The sequence below is a fragment of the Hevea brasiliensis genome, chromosome 15 (genome assembly GCF_030052815.1).
Source record: "Hevea brasiliensis isolate MT/VB/25A 57/8 chromosome 15, ASM3005281v1, whole genome shotgun sequence".
In the NCBI taxonomy this organism is placed as follows: Eukaryota; Viridiplantae; Streptophyta; class Magnoliopsida; order Malpighiales; family Euphorbiaceae; genus Hevea; species Hevea brasiliensis.
The window spans coordinates 60,031,710-60,049,491 of NC_079507.1; the positions used below are offsets into that span (position 1 = coordinate 60,031,710).

The following is a 17,782-nucleotide window of genomic DNA, read 5'->3' on the forward strand; positions in this document are numbered from 1 at the left end:
ACTAGTCTATCCAACTGGATAAATCCTCTTTCTACTAATAAATGTTAAGGAACGCGCACGCACACTGAAAGGTGGGGCAAGGGGGAAGAGGGGGAGACATTTATCATCATTATCATCATTTGACGTAAGGTACAAAAATGACAAAACCGAGTTCTTTAACTTTGTAAACCACTAACCAAGTATTAAGCAAGTTCTATACTTATCGCCATAGGTCTTTTACAAAAGCTTACACAACTGTTCATATCAACTAAGAAATACATAACGATCTCAATGCAATGATCAAGAATACAAAACTACTTCCATGCAACAACCTCCAGAACAAATAATTTCTCCCTCTTCTCATCAAAACTACTACAGTATCTAATGGACCTCCAAGGCAACAGAATCAGCATACCAATACCCCATTATCCACCAAATATTAACATGATTTGATCAAGAAACACCATTTTACATTGCAATTAAAAGGCAGGTAGAAGATAAAAGAATTTTTGCAAGTCAACGGATCTAAGGGAAAGGTGGGAAATCTTCTTATCAGAGAAGACCAACAAGCACAATCCTAAGATGATAACCAAGGAACTCACTTGCACTAAAAAGGTGTTTATTTAAAAGAAGCAATAACTGTAACTTTCCAGGTCAACACTAGCACAGACCGACTCATCATAACCATCGCAAACACCACAACAAGAACTTTCAACCAAAATGGGACACCACCTATCAATCTTTAGAACTACATGAAGTTCAAAAACTGGTGCGTTTGGATTACTTTTTTTGAAGCTCAGAAGAGTTCTGCTGTGTGAAATATTTAATTAAAAATAAGAAACATGAAATCCTGAGTGGAAGTGCTGCACAGAAATTTCTGCTTCACCTACAGATTTTCAATGTGAAAGAACTAGAATAAGATCGGTTGATTGTGAAGTGTAGAAAAGGAAAAGTGCACGGGAAGGGTGGATCATTTGGACAAAACTGCATAACGTATCAATGTTTGATAAAATTGTGCAAAACCTGATAAGAAATGAACATGATCATTAGACCTATAGTTTATTGATTCAAAGCTAAATTGCTTGGGATCACATTGAAATCCCAGGTTGGCCCAGGCAAGTAATCCACTTGCATATAAGGAGAGTTGCAGTTACAGCAAGAACTTTTTTGCCTATTCAATTTGGGTCTCACAGACCACAGAAAAAGCAAGAACCAGGTGTCATTGTGGTATTGACACTAAATAGCAGCTGCCAATGAAATATAGGAAAATGAAAGCAACTGCGGCTGAAAAAAAAAAGAAAAAAAAAAAGAGCAACCCCAGTTTGATGACATCTAATTGTGTTATACAAATGAAGTATTTAATGACACAACAAACATTTGCTAGAAAGAAGAATTGCCATAAACAGAAACCAATTATACTTTAATGGAAGAGCTTTTTATCAACAAAATAAGCAATGCATTGAAAATAATGCAAGATATGAAATGTTCTTTTGAACTCAAGTTCCTACAGATGGATCATGTAATTAGATTTGATGGGAACCCCAATGAGACATTAAGATGACAATTGACTAAAAGAGCCACAGAAATTCAAAAAAATTAGAAGGGGAATAGAAAATGTGGAGGGAGCCAAGGAGGAAATATAGCTACAAGTAACTTAAAATACTAAGGTTGAATGTTAAACTTTGAAAGTTTTGCAGGCATGCTATTATTCAATATGGAAAATTACTATTTAGTCCTTACATTTTAATAAAACTAACTACTTAGTTCCTGTAATTTGAAAAATGCACTATTTATTACCTCTATTTTTTGTTCGTAAACTGTTTAGTACCTATGGTTAACTTTTTTCTTAGTAAAATTACTCAAAGAAGAGAGAATAGTTGTAGACAGAGACTGAATAGTTATGGATTTGAAATTACAGGGACTACATAGTTGTATTATTCAAATCACAGGGACTGAATATTTGAGTTGGGAAAAAATTTTGCTTTAAAATAATGGGAGAGACTAAACAGTCCACGGATTAAAAAATAGAGAGATTAAATAATGTATTTTTCAAAATAGAGGGACTAAGTAGTTAATTTTGTTAAAATAAAAAGAGTAAACAATAATTTTCCCTATTCAATATGGCTCCAAAAAGTTAAGCTCAAAAAGAAAAAGCTCTAGTTATCACTAATATCAAAGCTCAACTGAGTTTAAGATGTATCAAACTGAGATGCAATTACCAAAGATGACGACGTGAAGTTGTGAATATCAATACCGATAGCAGTTCAAACCCAACAGTAAAGAAGTATGTTCATGCAATTTGTATTTGGTGGGACACTAAAAATTTTTTTGAAAATGAAAGGCAAAACGCATGTTTAACTGCCTGAACTTCACTTCATATTAACATATAGCTCCTATATTTTGCGTTCTGTATTTTAAACTCTTAAACTTGTAAATTTGTTGATATTATGCCCTTTTTTAACTGTCCGAATACGCATGTAGTTCATTTGCAGTGTGTGACGAGTTGAAGGGAAAAAATAATCTGATTCGAAGAGAGAAGGGAAAAAAAAGACATGTAATTTTATTAAAAAAAAAAAAAGATAAATGGCACATTCGTAATTGGAAGGAGAAATAAGGGTTCATTTGCTGTTGTTATTCTGTTTTCTTTTACCTTCCAACCTCATTCTGTTACTCTCTCTTCCATTTCCAAACCCTAAAGAGAGAGACACACACAAAATTGCAGAGCTTCAAAGAGAGAGAGAGAGAGAGAGAGAGAGAAATCAATAAGAATTGAAATTCATTTCAAATTTGTGAGAGAAATCAATCGAATCAATAAAAAAGAGAGAAATTTATCACATTTGCAATGTAATTTTCTTTTTTCCCATTTAAGTACCCATTTTCTCTTAGAAATTTAGCTTTCCACTAATTTATACATAAAGGAAAGGGATAAAAGAATCCATCAAATGATTTTGAATCCATATTTCTTCTTCTATGCTTGCATTATAGAAGGACACAATCATTTTGGTGTTTTCAGTTTTGATGTCCCATAAGAATGGTAAGTATTTTTTTGTGAGATAACAAACAAAAGGTCAAGCAGATTTGCGGGAAGCACATTTGGGTGATTTCGATATTAGATTTGGGTATTTATTCTTTTTGTTTGGAATTTGGTTGTGAGTTTGTAAGGGTTTTAAATGCATTGATGGTTGAATTTGGAGAACAGAGATTAGAGATAACAGAACACATTTGGGAGAGAAGAGTGTTAAAGGGTTTACCGTTTGCTGTGTTAGATTTCTGTTGGCTCTCAATTAAAAAGGGGTATAATGTCAACAAATTTAAAAGTTCAAGGACTTAAAATGTAGAACACAAAATATAGGGGCTTAATATTAACACTGAAGTAAAGTTCAATGGTTTAAATATGCGTTTTGCCAAAATGGAAATGATATTTGGGGTATTATACAAGGATATTAAATGCGTCAAAAACTGTACACACAGATTTTGACAGAGCATGTGCTGAATTTACATAACATGTGTAGTTCAGCAACACATATATTGAGGCAAGCATCGAAAGATACTGAGAAACTAAATTGTGCATAGCAATTTAACGATTTAATCTCTGCAATGTTCTCTTCATAAATCAGTCAAAAGAATCAAGATTCTGAACTAATAGCAGAATGAAGAAAGCCTGAGCTCCAGAGAGCCATCTCTACTTTATTATAAGAGGAAGTGATTGCCTTTTGTAAGCTGTATTAGAAAAGCAAAACCCAGGAAAACATAAAGTAGAGATTCAACATCAACCGCACAGCATCTTGAATCACTGAGAGAGATCTAATAAGTAGAGTGAAAGAGATTGTATGGCCCAAAAAACAACACACATTCATTAAGAGTTAGGCAACATGGTCACTGGAAACACTTTCTGGTGTGATTATAAAATCCGAGAACAAACAGTAATGGTAATAAGGTGGGCCCTACATGACCAGACTAGATAAAACAAAACGAAGGGAATGAAAGAACCTAAAAAGTTCTAGGATCCGCAGATTGAGGAATAGATCAAGCTACAATGGCAGAAACCTATGGCCATGAATATAAACCAGCAGTGAATCTCCCACATGATCTTGATCAGCAGCGTTATGTGAGAAACAGGAGGATCCAGTTGTAGAAGCCTAGAAAATGAAGCACTCCAGATTGAACCTAAAGAAGCTAAGGATGACTTTTGATGAAGAAAATTCCAAGGTTTTAACTATTCACCTTCAAATACCAAGAAGTATTCTCAAAACTTAAGTTGCCATTATAAATGCTTGGATCAAGTTTTCTGCTGCACGCTTCTGCTCTGGTGTGCCAGATATATGAGCAATACGATCACCCCTGGCAGACTTGGCATCAGAGATCTCTATCATTGCTCCTGATATCTGAAATAGAAATCCGAAAGGGCAATAATGTAATTTAGAGGGAAAAAGAGATCAAACATGTCACAAAAAATATGGAGCATCTCTTCCACTAACAAAAAAACAAAACAGAAATCTTGCAGAATCTGTGTGTGTCTGTTTGAAATTTACCCAAAAAAATGACCATAGTATAAAGACCAAATGCTTGTAAGGTATTCCTCAGGGGATAATATGCATCATTGAGCCTCACCAACAGGAATAACAAAATCTTTGAATGAATTCTTATGAACTCAATATAGAGGAACCAATAAGCAAGATTAACTGGTTCAGTGAAATCAAAGCAAACAAAAGCATTAACATTACACAGTACACAATTAGATTGTTTGTGAACTTCATTCATCATCTTAATCCCCATATCCAATAATTCCCCATCATGAACACTGAATTAGTCTCACCTTGGAACTGAATTAGTCTCACCTTGGAGCTGAATATAGTCTAACAAATTTAGCTTTAAGAAACCCACCATTCATCATCTCAATCCCCATATCCAATAATTCACCGTCATGAACACTGAATCAGTATCATCCTGGAGCTGAATGTAGTCTTAACAAATTTAGCTTTAAGAAAACCTACTAGACATGATTGTGGTTGGCTACATATTTACCCCTCAGTTAAATAACAGGTTATATGAAGAAGGGAGACCCAACGCAGACAGTGTGTTTTGCAACATTTTGGTAAAAGATAAATGCATTGCAATCTTTTCTAAAATCTCCAGAAAATTTATGTGTGCGTGTATCCAGGGTAATGAGAAAACGCATGAACAAACCTTTCGAATGTTGGCTATATTTGCCCCTCCTTTACCCATAACTTTTCCAACAGCATTAGCAGGCACCAACATATCTAAGGTTGAGGGTGGAGGCAACCTGCACAAGTGCATAAAATCAGCCTGAATGAACAGTATACATGCCAAAACAAACAACATTTTTTGCACGAATTTAAAAACACAATGTACTAACCCTCCATAGAGCTTAGATGATGAATATGATGACATAGAACCATAGCCATTTTCTCCCATCTAAACAAAAAACAAATGAAGCATGAAAACTAACAGAAAAGAAAGAAATAAAATAAAAAAAAAATATTTAAGAGGAAAAAAAATAGGAAAAGAAGTAAAAACATAAACATAAATAGCCACACATGCACACTCATCTATCACAAGGGGAAAGGATTTCACAACTCAAAATTTATCTATCCTACTTGCTTTGATGTTGATATAGGACAGGTCAGGGTCTTAACATAAAAGGGTGTCTCAGACTCTCAGTGCACAAGCCTTCCTGCATTGCAGCCTTAGGGCGGTCAGGTGGAAATAACCTTCCCCTTACATTACAAGGAGGGTTCTGTATTTTGAACCAATGATCTCCTGTCACTGCAGAGCAACATTACTATTTTACACCAAGGCTCATCCTCTGTCAAGGGTTTAACCTATTCCAAAAACTAGTTCAAGTTTGATCCATGTCAGGATTCAAAACAGTATGAAAATTCAGATTTCGAAACCTATTCAATATCAAACATGCTTTGCCTAGTTGGTGCTCCTAAAACAAACATAAGGTGGGAGTGAGGCGTTCAATAATAGGACCCAGCATCTCAAATAACAAAGACAAACCCTATTTAATAGGATCAGACACCTGGTCGTGAAGAACCAAAACCAGGAAGAGAGTAAACAAATATAAAAAAAAGTACCATTATTATAATTACATTGAAACATCAACCAGAAGAAAATAGCAGCAGTAAATTAACAAAATTTCTGATACATCAAGTAAAAAATACAGACAAAGAAATCCTTCATCAATTGACAGGTGCACTTCAGAATTCCCAAATGACTATATGAAGACTAGAAAGTAACTCTAGAAGGTAATTATCACAATTATGATAAAGATGAAATTAATGGAGACAAAATTTTCCCAGGCAGTGACATACCGACAGAGATCCGTATCCATAGAGGCTGTTTGATGAAAGTAGGCCCAAGCCACTTCCACTTTCAGCCCTCTGATCATACGCCAATGGAGCAACTGGTGGAACAGAAGGTAAGAGAGATGGTACTGGAATACCAGAGCCACCTGAATATAAAGAATCAGCGCCAACTGAAGGATTATGACTACCATCTTTTTCTTTCAATACATCATCTCTAAGCCTCAAAACAATCTGGACAAGTGCATCTCTCACACTACCAACTTCTCCCAAAACCTATACAAGCAAAAGGTTAGCCCAAGACAAATTTAAAAACAAAAAGAGAAGCTTCAAAAACAAAGTTAGGGTAAAGTTGAAAAACCATACCTCAACAAGTTCATCATTGGAATCAGCACACTTAGGTTTCTCGCCTTTTGATATGCGCACATCAGCTTTGGTTCTCTTCCGAATTTCATTTACAATTGAACCACTTTTCCCAATAATACACCCAATAACTTTAGATGGAACAAGGAGACGAATGCTAACAGTATCATCATCTTCATCATTAATCTTCCCTTGGAGCAATAAAACAGCTTCAACAGCCATGGACTTCAAATCATCAGGCGACTGCCAAGAATGTGGTACACACATTAGATGATCAACAGTCAACGTTTTCTATGAGCAGAGTTCAATAATAAGTAAACACCATTTGGTATCAAATTTCTTTCAATGAGAATCCACATTCTCACAAAAATATTTGAAATAGCATATAATGACAAAGTAAAATGCATTCAGCTAACCCATTTAATTAAGTTTTTAAGACTAAAGCAAATTATATATGATGCATTTTCTAATGACATAAATTATACACAAGCAAGAAAAAGAAACTTTGATTAAAAAGTGACCATTCTCCACATAGTTTGAGCATTTGTAATAATTTAAAAGAAAACAGCTATTGAAGAGGAAATAAAGAAAAAAAAACATAAAGAAAAAGAAGCAGCACACCTCTGTTGCAGTCACTGTAATAATACACTCATCACGGTCAGCCTTGGTATCATCAACCTCGACACGAGCCCCACTAGCCTGCCTTATGCTTTTAATAGTACCCCCTCCCTTGCCAATTACACGACCAATCTTGTCAAAAGGGCACAAAACTCGTATGATTAACTCCTCAGAGCGAGAGGCACTGCCAAAACTAGGAACAACAGGGAGGGTGGATGAATATACAGGCCATGAACTCCCTGTATCCCCGTAACCCTGAAGTTCAGGCACATGTGTGGAGCCTAGGATTGGTGGAACAGATCTAGAAGGGACAACTGGATCTGTATTTGGATATAATCCACCTGGTGGATAAATAGAGACATCTGATGGTATGATAATGCTCGGAGGAGCTTCAGGTACAGTTGTCTCAAGAGGAATTTCTTCTTTAGGATTGAATTTATACATAATTGCAGAAACAGCAAATAATGCTTTCTTCACAGCTTCTGATTCACCACTTATCTGTTCATATGGGAAAAAAAAAAGAAAAAAAAAAAAGAAAATAAAACTCTTAATCCCTATAAAGTTAAGCCCCACTGTTTACAAGAAATGGAAGTGAGTTGCAACCATCCAAATTTATTATTATTATTATTATTATTATTATTATTATTATTATTATTATTTTTGAGAGAGCTGAGGACCATAATATACCACTCACATGTCCATTATCCAATCAACGTGAAAGATGTGACCCCAGTGAGCTTTATTGTATTTTTTTTTTCATTCAATTGGAATGTAATTTAAAAAAGTTACATAGGATATATGTAACTTAAACCACGAGCATTCTACACACACTGGATTATAGGACAAAGTTACATGATAGATTGATTTACTATGATACACTAAACTCCTTATATATAATAATAATAATAATAATAATAATAATAATAATAATATTAATAATAATAATAATAATAATAAATAAATAAATAAATAAATAAATAAATAAATTGAAAAGAAATAAATGTCTTAAAGACTAACCAGAATAAAGTTGTCAAAGTCCATAGCACATGACTGAGTTGGGTCTGAGGCATCCTTAGCAGTAACTTTGATATTTGTCCTTGTCTTACTTCTCAATTTCTTTATGGTCATCCCAGCCTTACCAATGATATTTGCAGACTGGCTAGATGGGACAAGAATTTGGCATTCCTCCTTATCCTTCCGTTTCTTGTCAGAATCAACAACAGAGGCAACTGCATTTGAAATTGCCGCATGAACTCTAAGAAGAGCATCCTGAGCAGGACAAAACGGGTCATGGTCATTGAACTCATCATCAACCTCAACATCCTCCTTCTTCTTGACATAGCAATAGATTGTTATGACCCTATCCTTGGCACCGGGAAATGGATCCACCACCTTAACCTTTGCCCTTGTCTCTTGCCTAATTGAGTTTATGACCTTTCCATTTTTGCCGATAACACTTCCTATAACCTCATCTGGGCACAGGATTCTATAAACAACCAGTTCATCATTAACCCTTTCATCCTTGTCATTTACCCTTCTTTTCTGATTCCTACCATCCCCATCGTGATCTCTTTGGGAACGAGATCGCTTCCCACTCTCACCCATTTTTCCAAATATCAATTGCCTACTGACAACACAAAACAAGTCTTAATAGAAGCAAAAAATAAAGCTAAACAGTTAAAACACTTATGATACTTAACAATGAATTTGTTTTCCATATTATCCCTGGTTTTGTAATGTTTATGAAGTGATTACTAAATATTATTTCAATTCTATTTTCCTGGCCTCAAATTACAAGTATTTTATATCGAAAGTTCTCTGAGAAATTAAACAGATGAAAACAGTCAGAATATATACAACTACACGAAAATTATAAAAGAAATACGATATTGAACCATGATTAAAATGAATTAATGAATAAAACCAAAGTGAAATAAAAGTTCAACATGCTCATTTCACGTAATTTTGGGCAAAACAGTGTATATGCCCATGAATGCCCTATTAATTTCGCGGGAAAATATATAGGAAAATAAAACCCACAAACTGAAAAGAAAAACGAGTTATCAGTGAAACCCGGTGTAAGAAAACCCTAAACAAGAAAACAAAAATGAAATAATACAATTTGAAGCGCAAAACGAAGATTGTTGAAGTTGGTGATGAGATAAAGTCCGTACCGGAGAAAGACGATGAAAGAAAAACCCTAAGCGAGAGAGAGAGAGAGAGAGAGAGAGAGAGAGAGGGCTAAGGCCTTCGAGTAAGAGATGGTTTAAATACGCAGCCTCTGTTCATAGTGGAATCCTTTTTTCTATTTAAGGTTAGTTATAGCTTTTAACCGCCTGCCGACCGTAAATCGTCCTCGCTATTTTTTTTTTTTAACGAATGGGATAAAAATCTCTATTAAATTTTAATTTATATTATTAAATTTCATATTATTTAAAAATTATATTATAATTATTCGTCTTAATATATTATAATTATTAAATATAATAAAATAAAAATTATGATACGATTAATGTTATGTCTTTAAAAATACTACTCTTTTTAAATGGTTAGATATTATCTTAAAAATTTGAAACTTTAAAAATAGTAAGTATTAATTTAAATTTTTAAAATTGACATTTAACGTATATAAATATTAATAAAATAAAATTTAATTTAATTTTTTTAAATATTTAAATAATAGTAAAAAATTTAAAAATAATAAGAATAACAATTAATCCTTATTAATCTCATACTAAACGCTCCTTGAATAATACCTTTATACATTCATACTTTTTTTTAGAATGATAAGTTAATGTTATATTTGAATTAGGTCATCCTATTAAATTTATCTAAAATTTATAGAAAATAAAATTAATTTGTATGTATTTTAATAATTTTTTAGTAGTTTAACGGTAATGGTAATTTTTTTTATGCATCAAGGCTACTTCGTTAGGTTAACATAAAAAATTATTTTATAAAAAAATTAAAAATATATTAGAATTAAATTAATGAAAGTAGAAATATATCAATTAAATAAAAATTATAAGTCAATAAATAAATATAGAAAAGTTAGATTTATTATAAATATTTATCATTAAAATATAGATTAAATAATTTTGAGTTTTTTATAAATATATAAAAAAAATTTATTAATTCATATAGTATCATGTATAATTTTATAAAATATAAAATTTTAAGAGTTCATAATTAATTATTTAATATTATTAGTAGTAATAGTAAATAGTTATATGTTTAAATTTTTCATAATAAATAAAATTTACGTATATGCATAAATATAAATTTATCTTATATAATTTTTTTTCCAATTTTAATATTATATATAATATATAAATAATTAATTATATATAATAAAATTTGTATTGCTATTTCAGTACCAAAATCAAGCTTTACAAAATTGAGCCATCTAGTTTAATTAAGGAGTTCATAAAGGAGACATGTGGCCGAAACGGCTCACAAAATTAAGTAACCTAAATGCTTAATAAAATGACACATGATATATAATTAAAAAAAAAATAATCTAATTTTGTTAACAATTTAAAATAAATTGTATCGCTGCCTCAATAACATCTTCCTTACCTCTGTCATGATCATCCAACAGAAACTGCAGCATCCTTATTTGTACCATCGCTGTGAACAACCATCGGCAACTAAATCATCTATCCTTGCTAATCTCACTCAGTGTGAAACAGAAAAGAAGAAATGAGGGTGAAATGGGCAAATTGCCTTTAAATGGAACTTGAAAAAACATCGAAAAAGCAAAAATAACAACCGGAGCAGTAGAGCCGCAATCAGAGTAGAAAAAGGCGAAAATGAAAGTGTGTGTTAGAAGTGATTGGATGTATATAGAAGGGAATCAAGCATTAACACTATGTTTAGGAACTTTTAAACGGAAAGAGGGAAAATAAAGAATGAAAATAAATTTTTTTCTTTTTTTATGTTTGGATCGAGAGAAAAAAATATTAAGAGAAAATAGTTTTGTAAATATTAAAATTATAATTTTATTCTTAAATTTAAAAAAAATATATAAAATATAAGATTATATTTATAATTTTAAATATTTTTTTATTACTTTTCCCTTATTTTAGAGAAAAAATAAAAAAAAAATATTTTTATATTTTTACAAATTTTCTCTCTTTTTATTTTTTACTTAACTTGAATAAAAATAATAAAAAATAAAATGTTTTTATATTTTTACAAATTTTCTCTCTTTTTATTTTTTACTTAATTTAAATAAAAATAATAAAAAATAAAATTATTTTTCCCTCGTATTTTTTTTCCTCTCTTGAACTCTCCCTTCCCAAACATAGTGTAAATGCCAATTTCAAAATCATGCCAACATAAATATGCCGCTCATGGAGGTTTAAGATGGCATTAAATGCGTTTTATGGAATCGAAATGACCCTTGATGTGAGAGGGATCAAGAACTGTTATCTCAAGCACCACGTCAACTATGGATGCCACTTATTGTGAGGAGGCCCAAACGATGAGAATGAGCATAAATCTCGAACATAAAGATTCAATAGACTTGGAGGGACTAATAATATAACTTGATCAAAATTGAATTAAAGAGTTAGCACTCAATCAAAGAATTGATATAACGATAAAAAAGTCAAATGTTCAGTCATAAAGTCAACAAAACCAAGAAGTCAAAGAAATATAAGGATGACCAATTCAAGCATCAGATGGCTTGGTTTAGTCTATACCGAGCATACATATAAATGAAGCAACCCGAGTGATAGTTGGATCGAATGTTCACCCAACATATCCAAGGAACAATCAATGGAGCGTCAGCAGAATGAGTCAACAAGAAAGATAGATTTGTAGGTGAGAATCTCAAGATAACAATCGAATATGCCAAGATTCTCGAAACTAACTCTAATGTCTCTCTAGTCTTTAATCTATAAATATCATAGCAACAAGTAAATAAAATACACTTATCATGCCAAATTGCCATCGAACTCCATTCCTAATTTCCCAAATACATTCTCAATTAAAATCTATCAAGCTAGTCAAATGAGACTCATGGTAACATTAGTTATCAATGCACTATGGAATTAGAAATAAAGAAACAGTTTATTTATATATTATTAAAGAACATACTTATATTTGTTGGGATAAAGGTTTAGTTGAGTTGAATGAATAGTTATTTTGTTTTTAATATTTCAAATAGAAATATGACTTAAGAAATTAAATAAGTACCCTTTGTAAACTACAAAGAGCCCATTTTTCTATTTCTAACTTTGATAATAAATAATATAAAATAAAAATAAATATGTTATGAATTTATGAATAGACTACCTTTTCATTTGTAAATTACAAACAGATTGGACGGCCATTTCTAAATACACAATCAAATTGACAATATTAATTACATATTGAGTTTATAAATAGATTGCGTGTCCATTTCTAAATTTGCTTTGAATATTATAAAGAAAACTGATTAATTTTTGCATTTACAAATAGAGTTTAAATCCATTTCAAAAGTCTTAAAGTAATCCGTTTATATTCTGATGTAAACTTTAATGCCATTATTTGACGTGAAATTTAAAAATATAATTTTTTTGCAACATGCATTGCATGTTATTCATCCATGAGTACATTAACATCGAAAAATTCTATTGACTTGGTATACAGATGATGTGATAGATTAGTCTGCCTATAAATTTCTCCAAAGTGAATGACACTGTTTAATGTTTATCATTTATAAGATTCTAAAGTGGGTTTGATTGACTTTTAGGACTAAATGCTCACATGAAAAGTTATACTGTAGAGGCATTTCTTTTGATGACAATGGTGAATCTTAGGATCGCATTCAAACATTTCTCATAACAAACTGGAAAGTTAAACTGATTATTTCCTTTAAAAAAAATTTTCAGCAGCTTAAAAAATGATCCAATTTAAGATACTTGCATTTGAGTTAAATTTGAGGTCAATAAAAGACATGTTAAGGGTTCATGGTAATGAACAAAGCAGGAGATAGACAAAAAAGACATCGAATTTGTAATCTACCTTCAAATATCATTTTTTTTCCCTGCAAGTACTATTGCTCTTAAATTGTCTATTCTGAACTAAATCCATTTCCAGGGAAAAGGCCTTAATATTTTTTTAAGAGACCTGTTATGGATAACACAGGACTCGGGAGGAAGACTTCTACTCAGATAGAAACATGAAAACTGCTTCTCAGAACAACACAAAAGTGACTAAAATTGACGCAGCGTCCACGAATGTAATTTATTCCCCAGTCCTTATCATATATGAATTGCTGGTTTCACCGATAATCATAAGGAACTAATGCAGCTTCAGGGCCTATAAATACCTCCAGTCTTAAAGAGATCACATGGTCACAATCACACACACAGACACACACATATCCTTCTAGAACTTTTATCTGTATTGGTTTTGTGCAACGGCTGTTCTACTTGGAAACAAACTAATCTTCTTGGCAGTGTTGATAGTGGGCTTTGGGCTTCCCTAGGCTAGTCTCGCTCATTGTTTGAAGCTTCCTTGGAGGAGAGGCATGAAATGTGGATGGCTCAATATGGCCGTGCATATGCAGACAGCACAGAGAAGGAGAGGCGCTTCAAGATATTCAAGGAGAATGTGGAGTTCATTGAATCTTTCAACAAAGATACAAATAAGCCTTACAAGCTAGTCATCAATGAATTTACGGACCTTACCAATGAGGAATTTTGTGCGTTGCATAATGGATACATGCGATCTTGTCATTCAAGTTCATCCAGAATGAAGTCATTCAGGTATGAAATGGTCACTGCAGTTGCATCTACCCTGGATTAGAGAACCAAAGGAGATGTTACCCCCGTCAAAGACCAAGGTCAATGTGGTGAGTCACATGAACTTATCACTTTCAGTACTATGCTAACCAAAACCTATGTTCTCATATGAACTGTATGCAAATTCGCAGGATGTTATTGGGCTTTTTCTGCAGTGGCGGCAATGGAAGGGATCACAAAAGTCTCAACTGGGAAAGTGATCTCCCTTTCAGAACAAGAATTGGTCGATTGCGAAACAAGCGGAATGGACCAAGGTTGTGAGGGTAGCCTTATGGATGATGCCTTTGAATTCATTATCCAAAACAATGGCCTTGCCACTGAAGCAAACTACCCCTATAAGGGAGTTGATGGAAATTGCAACTCACAAGAAAGCAGCAGATCATACTGCTAAGATCACTGGTTATGAAGATGTGCCTGCCAATAATGAGGAGGCACTATTAAAGGCAGTGGCAAAATAACCAGTCTCAGTTGCCATTGATGCTAGTGAATCTGCATTCCAGCATTATTCAAGTGGGGTGTGCATCAGAGATTGTGGAACTGAGTTAGATCATGGAGTTACTATGGTAGGATATGGGACAAGTAGTGATGTAACCAAGTACTGGCTAGTGAAGAACTCATGGGAAACTAGCTAGGGTGAGAATGGATACATAAGAATGGAAAGAGACATTAATGCTAAGGAAGGCCGTTGTGGTATTGCTATGCAGCCTTTCTATCTGTAGGCCCTGTAAGCTATAATGAGCTTGATTTTGATGATAACAAAACTTAATGAAATATACATTAACCCTTTATGCATAAGTATTCAAAGTGATTTTATAGGTCATGATATGCAAAGACATTGATGAAAGGACTATTCTATTGACATGGCTGATATAAAAGGATATTATTATCTTATATAACACAAGACGAATCAAAGTCAATGAAGAATTAGGATAAAAATTAATTTCTTAGGTCCATTATGCAAGATTGGAGAGATTATGCCATTTAAGACCTAAAATCAATTTTGTTTTTAGATTCAAGAGTTTAGAAAGTGTTTTTACATTATTTCTAAGGTTTTTGAATGGTCAAAAATAATTTTTACAACCTTCGTTCAAAAACTCAAAATTTCAAAATTTAAGTCAGACAGTAGCAAAATTAGTTAACCCGTTACGAAAATTAGTTAACTAGTTTTGTTGTCTAAAATTTTCTGTCTTACGAAACTAGTTAACCAGTGAAAATTTTAGTTACTATTTTCATACTCTGACCTGACACAATTTTGTTGCATGACTTTCAAAGAAGTAACGGCTAGTTTTTTTAAAATTAAAGAGCCGTTAGACACACTTTCTAGCAAACTTTTTGAGCAATGAAAAGTACCTATAAAAGGCATTATTTACTATAATTTTACCTAATGAAAGTGTTTCTATTCATTGAGAATTTATTGTGCTGTTTTTAAAGCTTTCATTCAAATACTCTTGAGCTTGAGTGACAGATCTTCTCTCTTAATCTTTTAGCATTAAATTCTGTATCTGAGAGTTATTGAGAGTGATTTCTTCTACACCAAAACCTATTTAAGGTTGTGTAAGTGTGAGGACACACTTGTGGAAGGTTTTCAAGCACCTTGTAAAGCTTGTAGAAGGTTTTCAAGCACCTTGTGAAGCTTGTGGTCTTTTGTGGGAAGCAAAGACATTGTAAAGGTTCTCAAGCACCTGGGAAGCTTGCTGAGATTGTAAAGGCTTTGAATCTTGCCTATTGAAAAGATCAAATAGTGGAGTGACTCTCAAAATGGGACTTTGGGAAGAGTGGATATAGGCTAAGAGAACCGAACTACTATAAACATTGTGTTTGATTCTCTTCTTCCCTTAACTCTTTAATTTTCAGCACTTTGATTCTCTAATTATATATTGAATGTATTGAGAATTTGTTTTATTGAGTTAATACTAAACTTGAATGATCAAACTTACAAACTCTGATTTTTATGTGAGAAGATATACTTGATATTAAGTAATTATTTTGTGTATGAGCTGTTATTTGTGCATAACTTATTTGATCACTTAAATTACATCTTAGAAATAGAGTTATACACATACATAGAAGTGCAAAGCTATAATTTTTCATTAAGTCTTGAGCAAGGACTGAAAAATTGCCTAAAGTGTCCAATTCACCCCCCCCCCTCTTGGTCACTTTCTTTGGGACAATAAATTGGTATCAGAGCTTGTCTCTCTTGCTTGAGGTTTAAACACCTTAGAGAGATCCTACAATGGTTGACACATCTAACACAGCTGGTATCCCTGCACCTTTAGCTGAAGGACACTCTATCACTAGACCACATTTGTTTAATGGTTCTAATTGTTCTTTCTGGAAAATTAGGATGAGAAACTTTATTCAATCTGTTGATATTGAAGCATGGCAAAGAATTGTTAAAGGTCCTGAAATTCTATTAGAATTACATGCTGATGGTTATAGAGAAAAACTAGAAGATGAATATAATGAACTTGATTGGAAGAAAGTTTCTTCAAATGCTAAAGCTTTAAATATTCTTCATTGTGCACTTGATGCAACTGAGTATAATCATATTTCAGGTTGTACATCTGCAAAAGAAGTGTGGGATAAACTTGAAGTCACATATGAAGAGACTAATCAAGTGAAGGAATCAAAAGCCAATAGGCTTGTTCGAGAATATGAACTATTTAAGATGAAACCTGGAGAAACCATTTCAGAAATGAGCTCAAGATTTACTGATTTGGTGAATGTTCTCAAAGCTCTTGAAAAGGAATTCACTGAAGAAGAATTAGTCAAGAAAGTCTTGAGGTCACTACCTAAATCATGGGAAACAAAAGTAACAATGATCTTTGACACCAAAGACTTCTCCAAATTCACTTATGATCAGCTGATTGGTTCTCTTATTGCTCATGAAATGCTTTATGACAAGAGCAAGAGTAATGTAGATCAAGAAAAGACAAAGAGAGGAATTACCTTGAAATCAAGCCAAGAGGATGAATTAAGGAAAACTATAGCTTTTAAGGCTGCCTCAAGTAACAGCTCCAAAAGTTCAAGTGATGCTGATGATATTGCCATGATTACAAAAAGATTCAAGAAAGCATTCAAAGAGGGAGGTTCGAAATATAAGAAATTCCTAAAGAAGTATTCTCCCAAAGGTGAAACAAGCAAGGATCAAAGTGAGATTAAATGCTTTCAATGGAACAAACCTGGCCACATCAAGCCAAATTATCCTAAACTGAAAAAGAAGAATTCAAAGGATAAGAGCAAGAAAGTTCTGGTTGCTGGTTGGATGGACAGTGATAACTCTAGTGACAAGGAGGTTACACACATTTGTCTCATGGCTCTAGAAGAGGATAAACCAAAAAGCTCCCAACAAAGAGAAATCAACACTGAGGTAATAATTCTGACTCTCTTAGCATTGAAGATTATGAAGATGCAAAGTTTATAAGAAAAAATGTTCTGTTTTAAACAAAGAAATTGCGTCCTTAAGATCTGAAAATAATTCTATGAGCATTATTGTGCAAGAAAATAAGTTTTATAAAAATCAAATGCTCTTGTTTGATAAGTTGAATAAGGAGTTAGAAGATTTAAAAACTGCTTGTGAAAAACTCATTGAGAAAAATAGGATTCTAGAAACCAAGGTGGAATCTTTGACAAATGATTTAGCTAAATTCACCAATGGCACACAAATTCTTGATACTTGGTTCTCAAAGATTATCAAAT

The 17,782-nt window shown here is 32.8% G+C and overlaps 2 protein-coding genes and 1 pseudogene across 3 annotated transcripts; 2 read left to right on the plus strand and 1 right to left on the minus strand.

The window, feature by feature from the left end:
* Positions 1 to 138: 138 nt before the first annotated feature.
* LOC110635619 (KH domain-containing protein At4g18375) lies at positions 139 to 9,581 on the minus strand. Of its 2 annotated transcripts, none has more exons than XM_021785038.2 (8): positions 9,464 to 9,581; positions 8,307 to 8,913; positions 7,293 to 7,787; positions 6,675 to 6,914; positions 6,318 to 6,584; positions 5,357 to 5,415; positions 5,167 to 5,263; positions 139 to 4,364 (listed from the first exon to the last, which is right to left on the minus strand). In XM_021785038.2, the coding sequence occupies exons 2-8, from the start codon at positions 8,892 to 8,894 to the stop codon at positions 4,233 to 4,235; spliced, it is 1,878 nt and encodes a 625-aa protein (XP_021640730.2). In that variant the 5' UTR covers positions 8,895 to 8,913; positions 9,464 to 9,581; the 3' UTR covers positions 139 to 4,232. The 2 variants fall into 2 exon arrangements, with proteins under 2 accessions (XP_021640730.2, XP_021640729.2); XM_021785037.2 differs by having other exon boundaries at positions 8,307 to 8,916; positions 9,464 to 9,575.
* Positions 9,582 to 13,458: 3,877 nt separating this feature from the next.
* On the plus strand, positions 13,459 to 14,802 carry LOC110635621 (senescence-specific cysteine protease SAG39-like; annotated as a pseudogene).
* Positions 14,803 to 16,316: 1,514 nt separating this feature from the next.
* LOC110636475 (uncharacterized) lies at positions 16,317 to 17,507 on the plus strand. The gene has a single exon (XM_058137130.1). It carries the CDS (start codon positions 16,317 to 16,319, stop codon positions 17,505 to 17,507), a length of 1,191 nt encoding a protein of 396 aa, XP_057993113.1.
* The last annotated feature ends 275 nt before the right edge of the window (positions 17,508 to 17,782 follow it).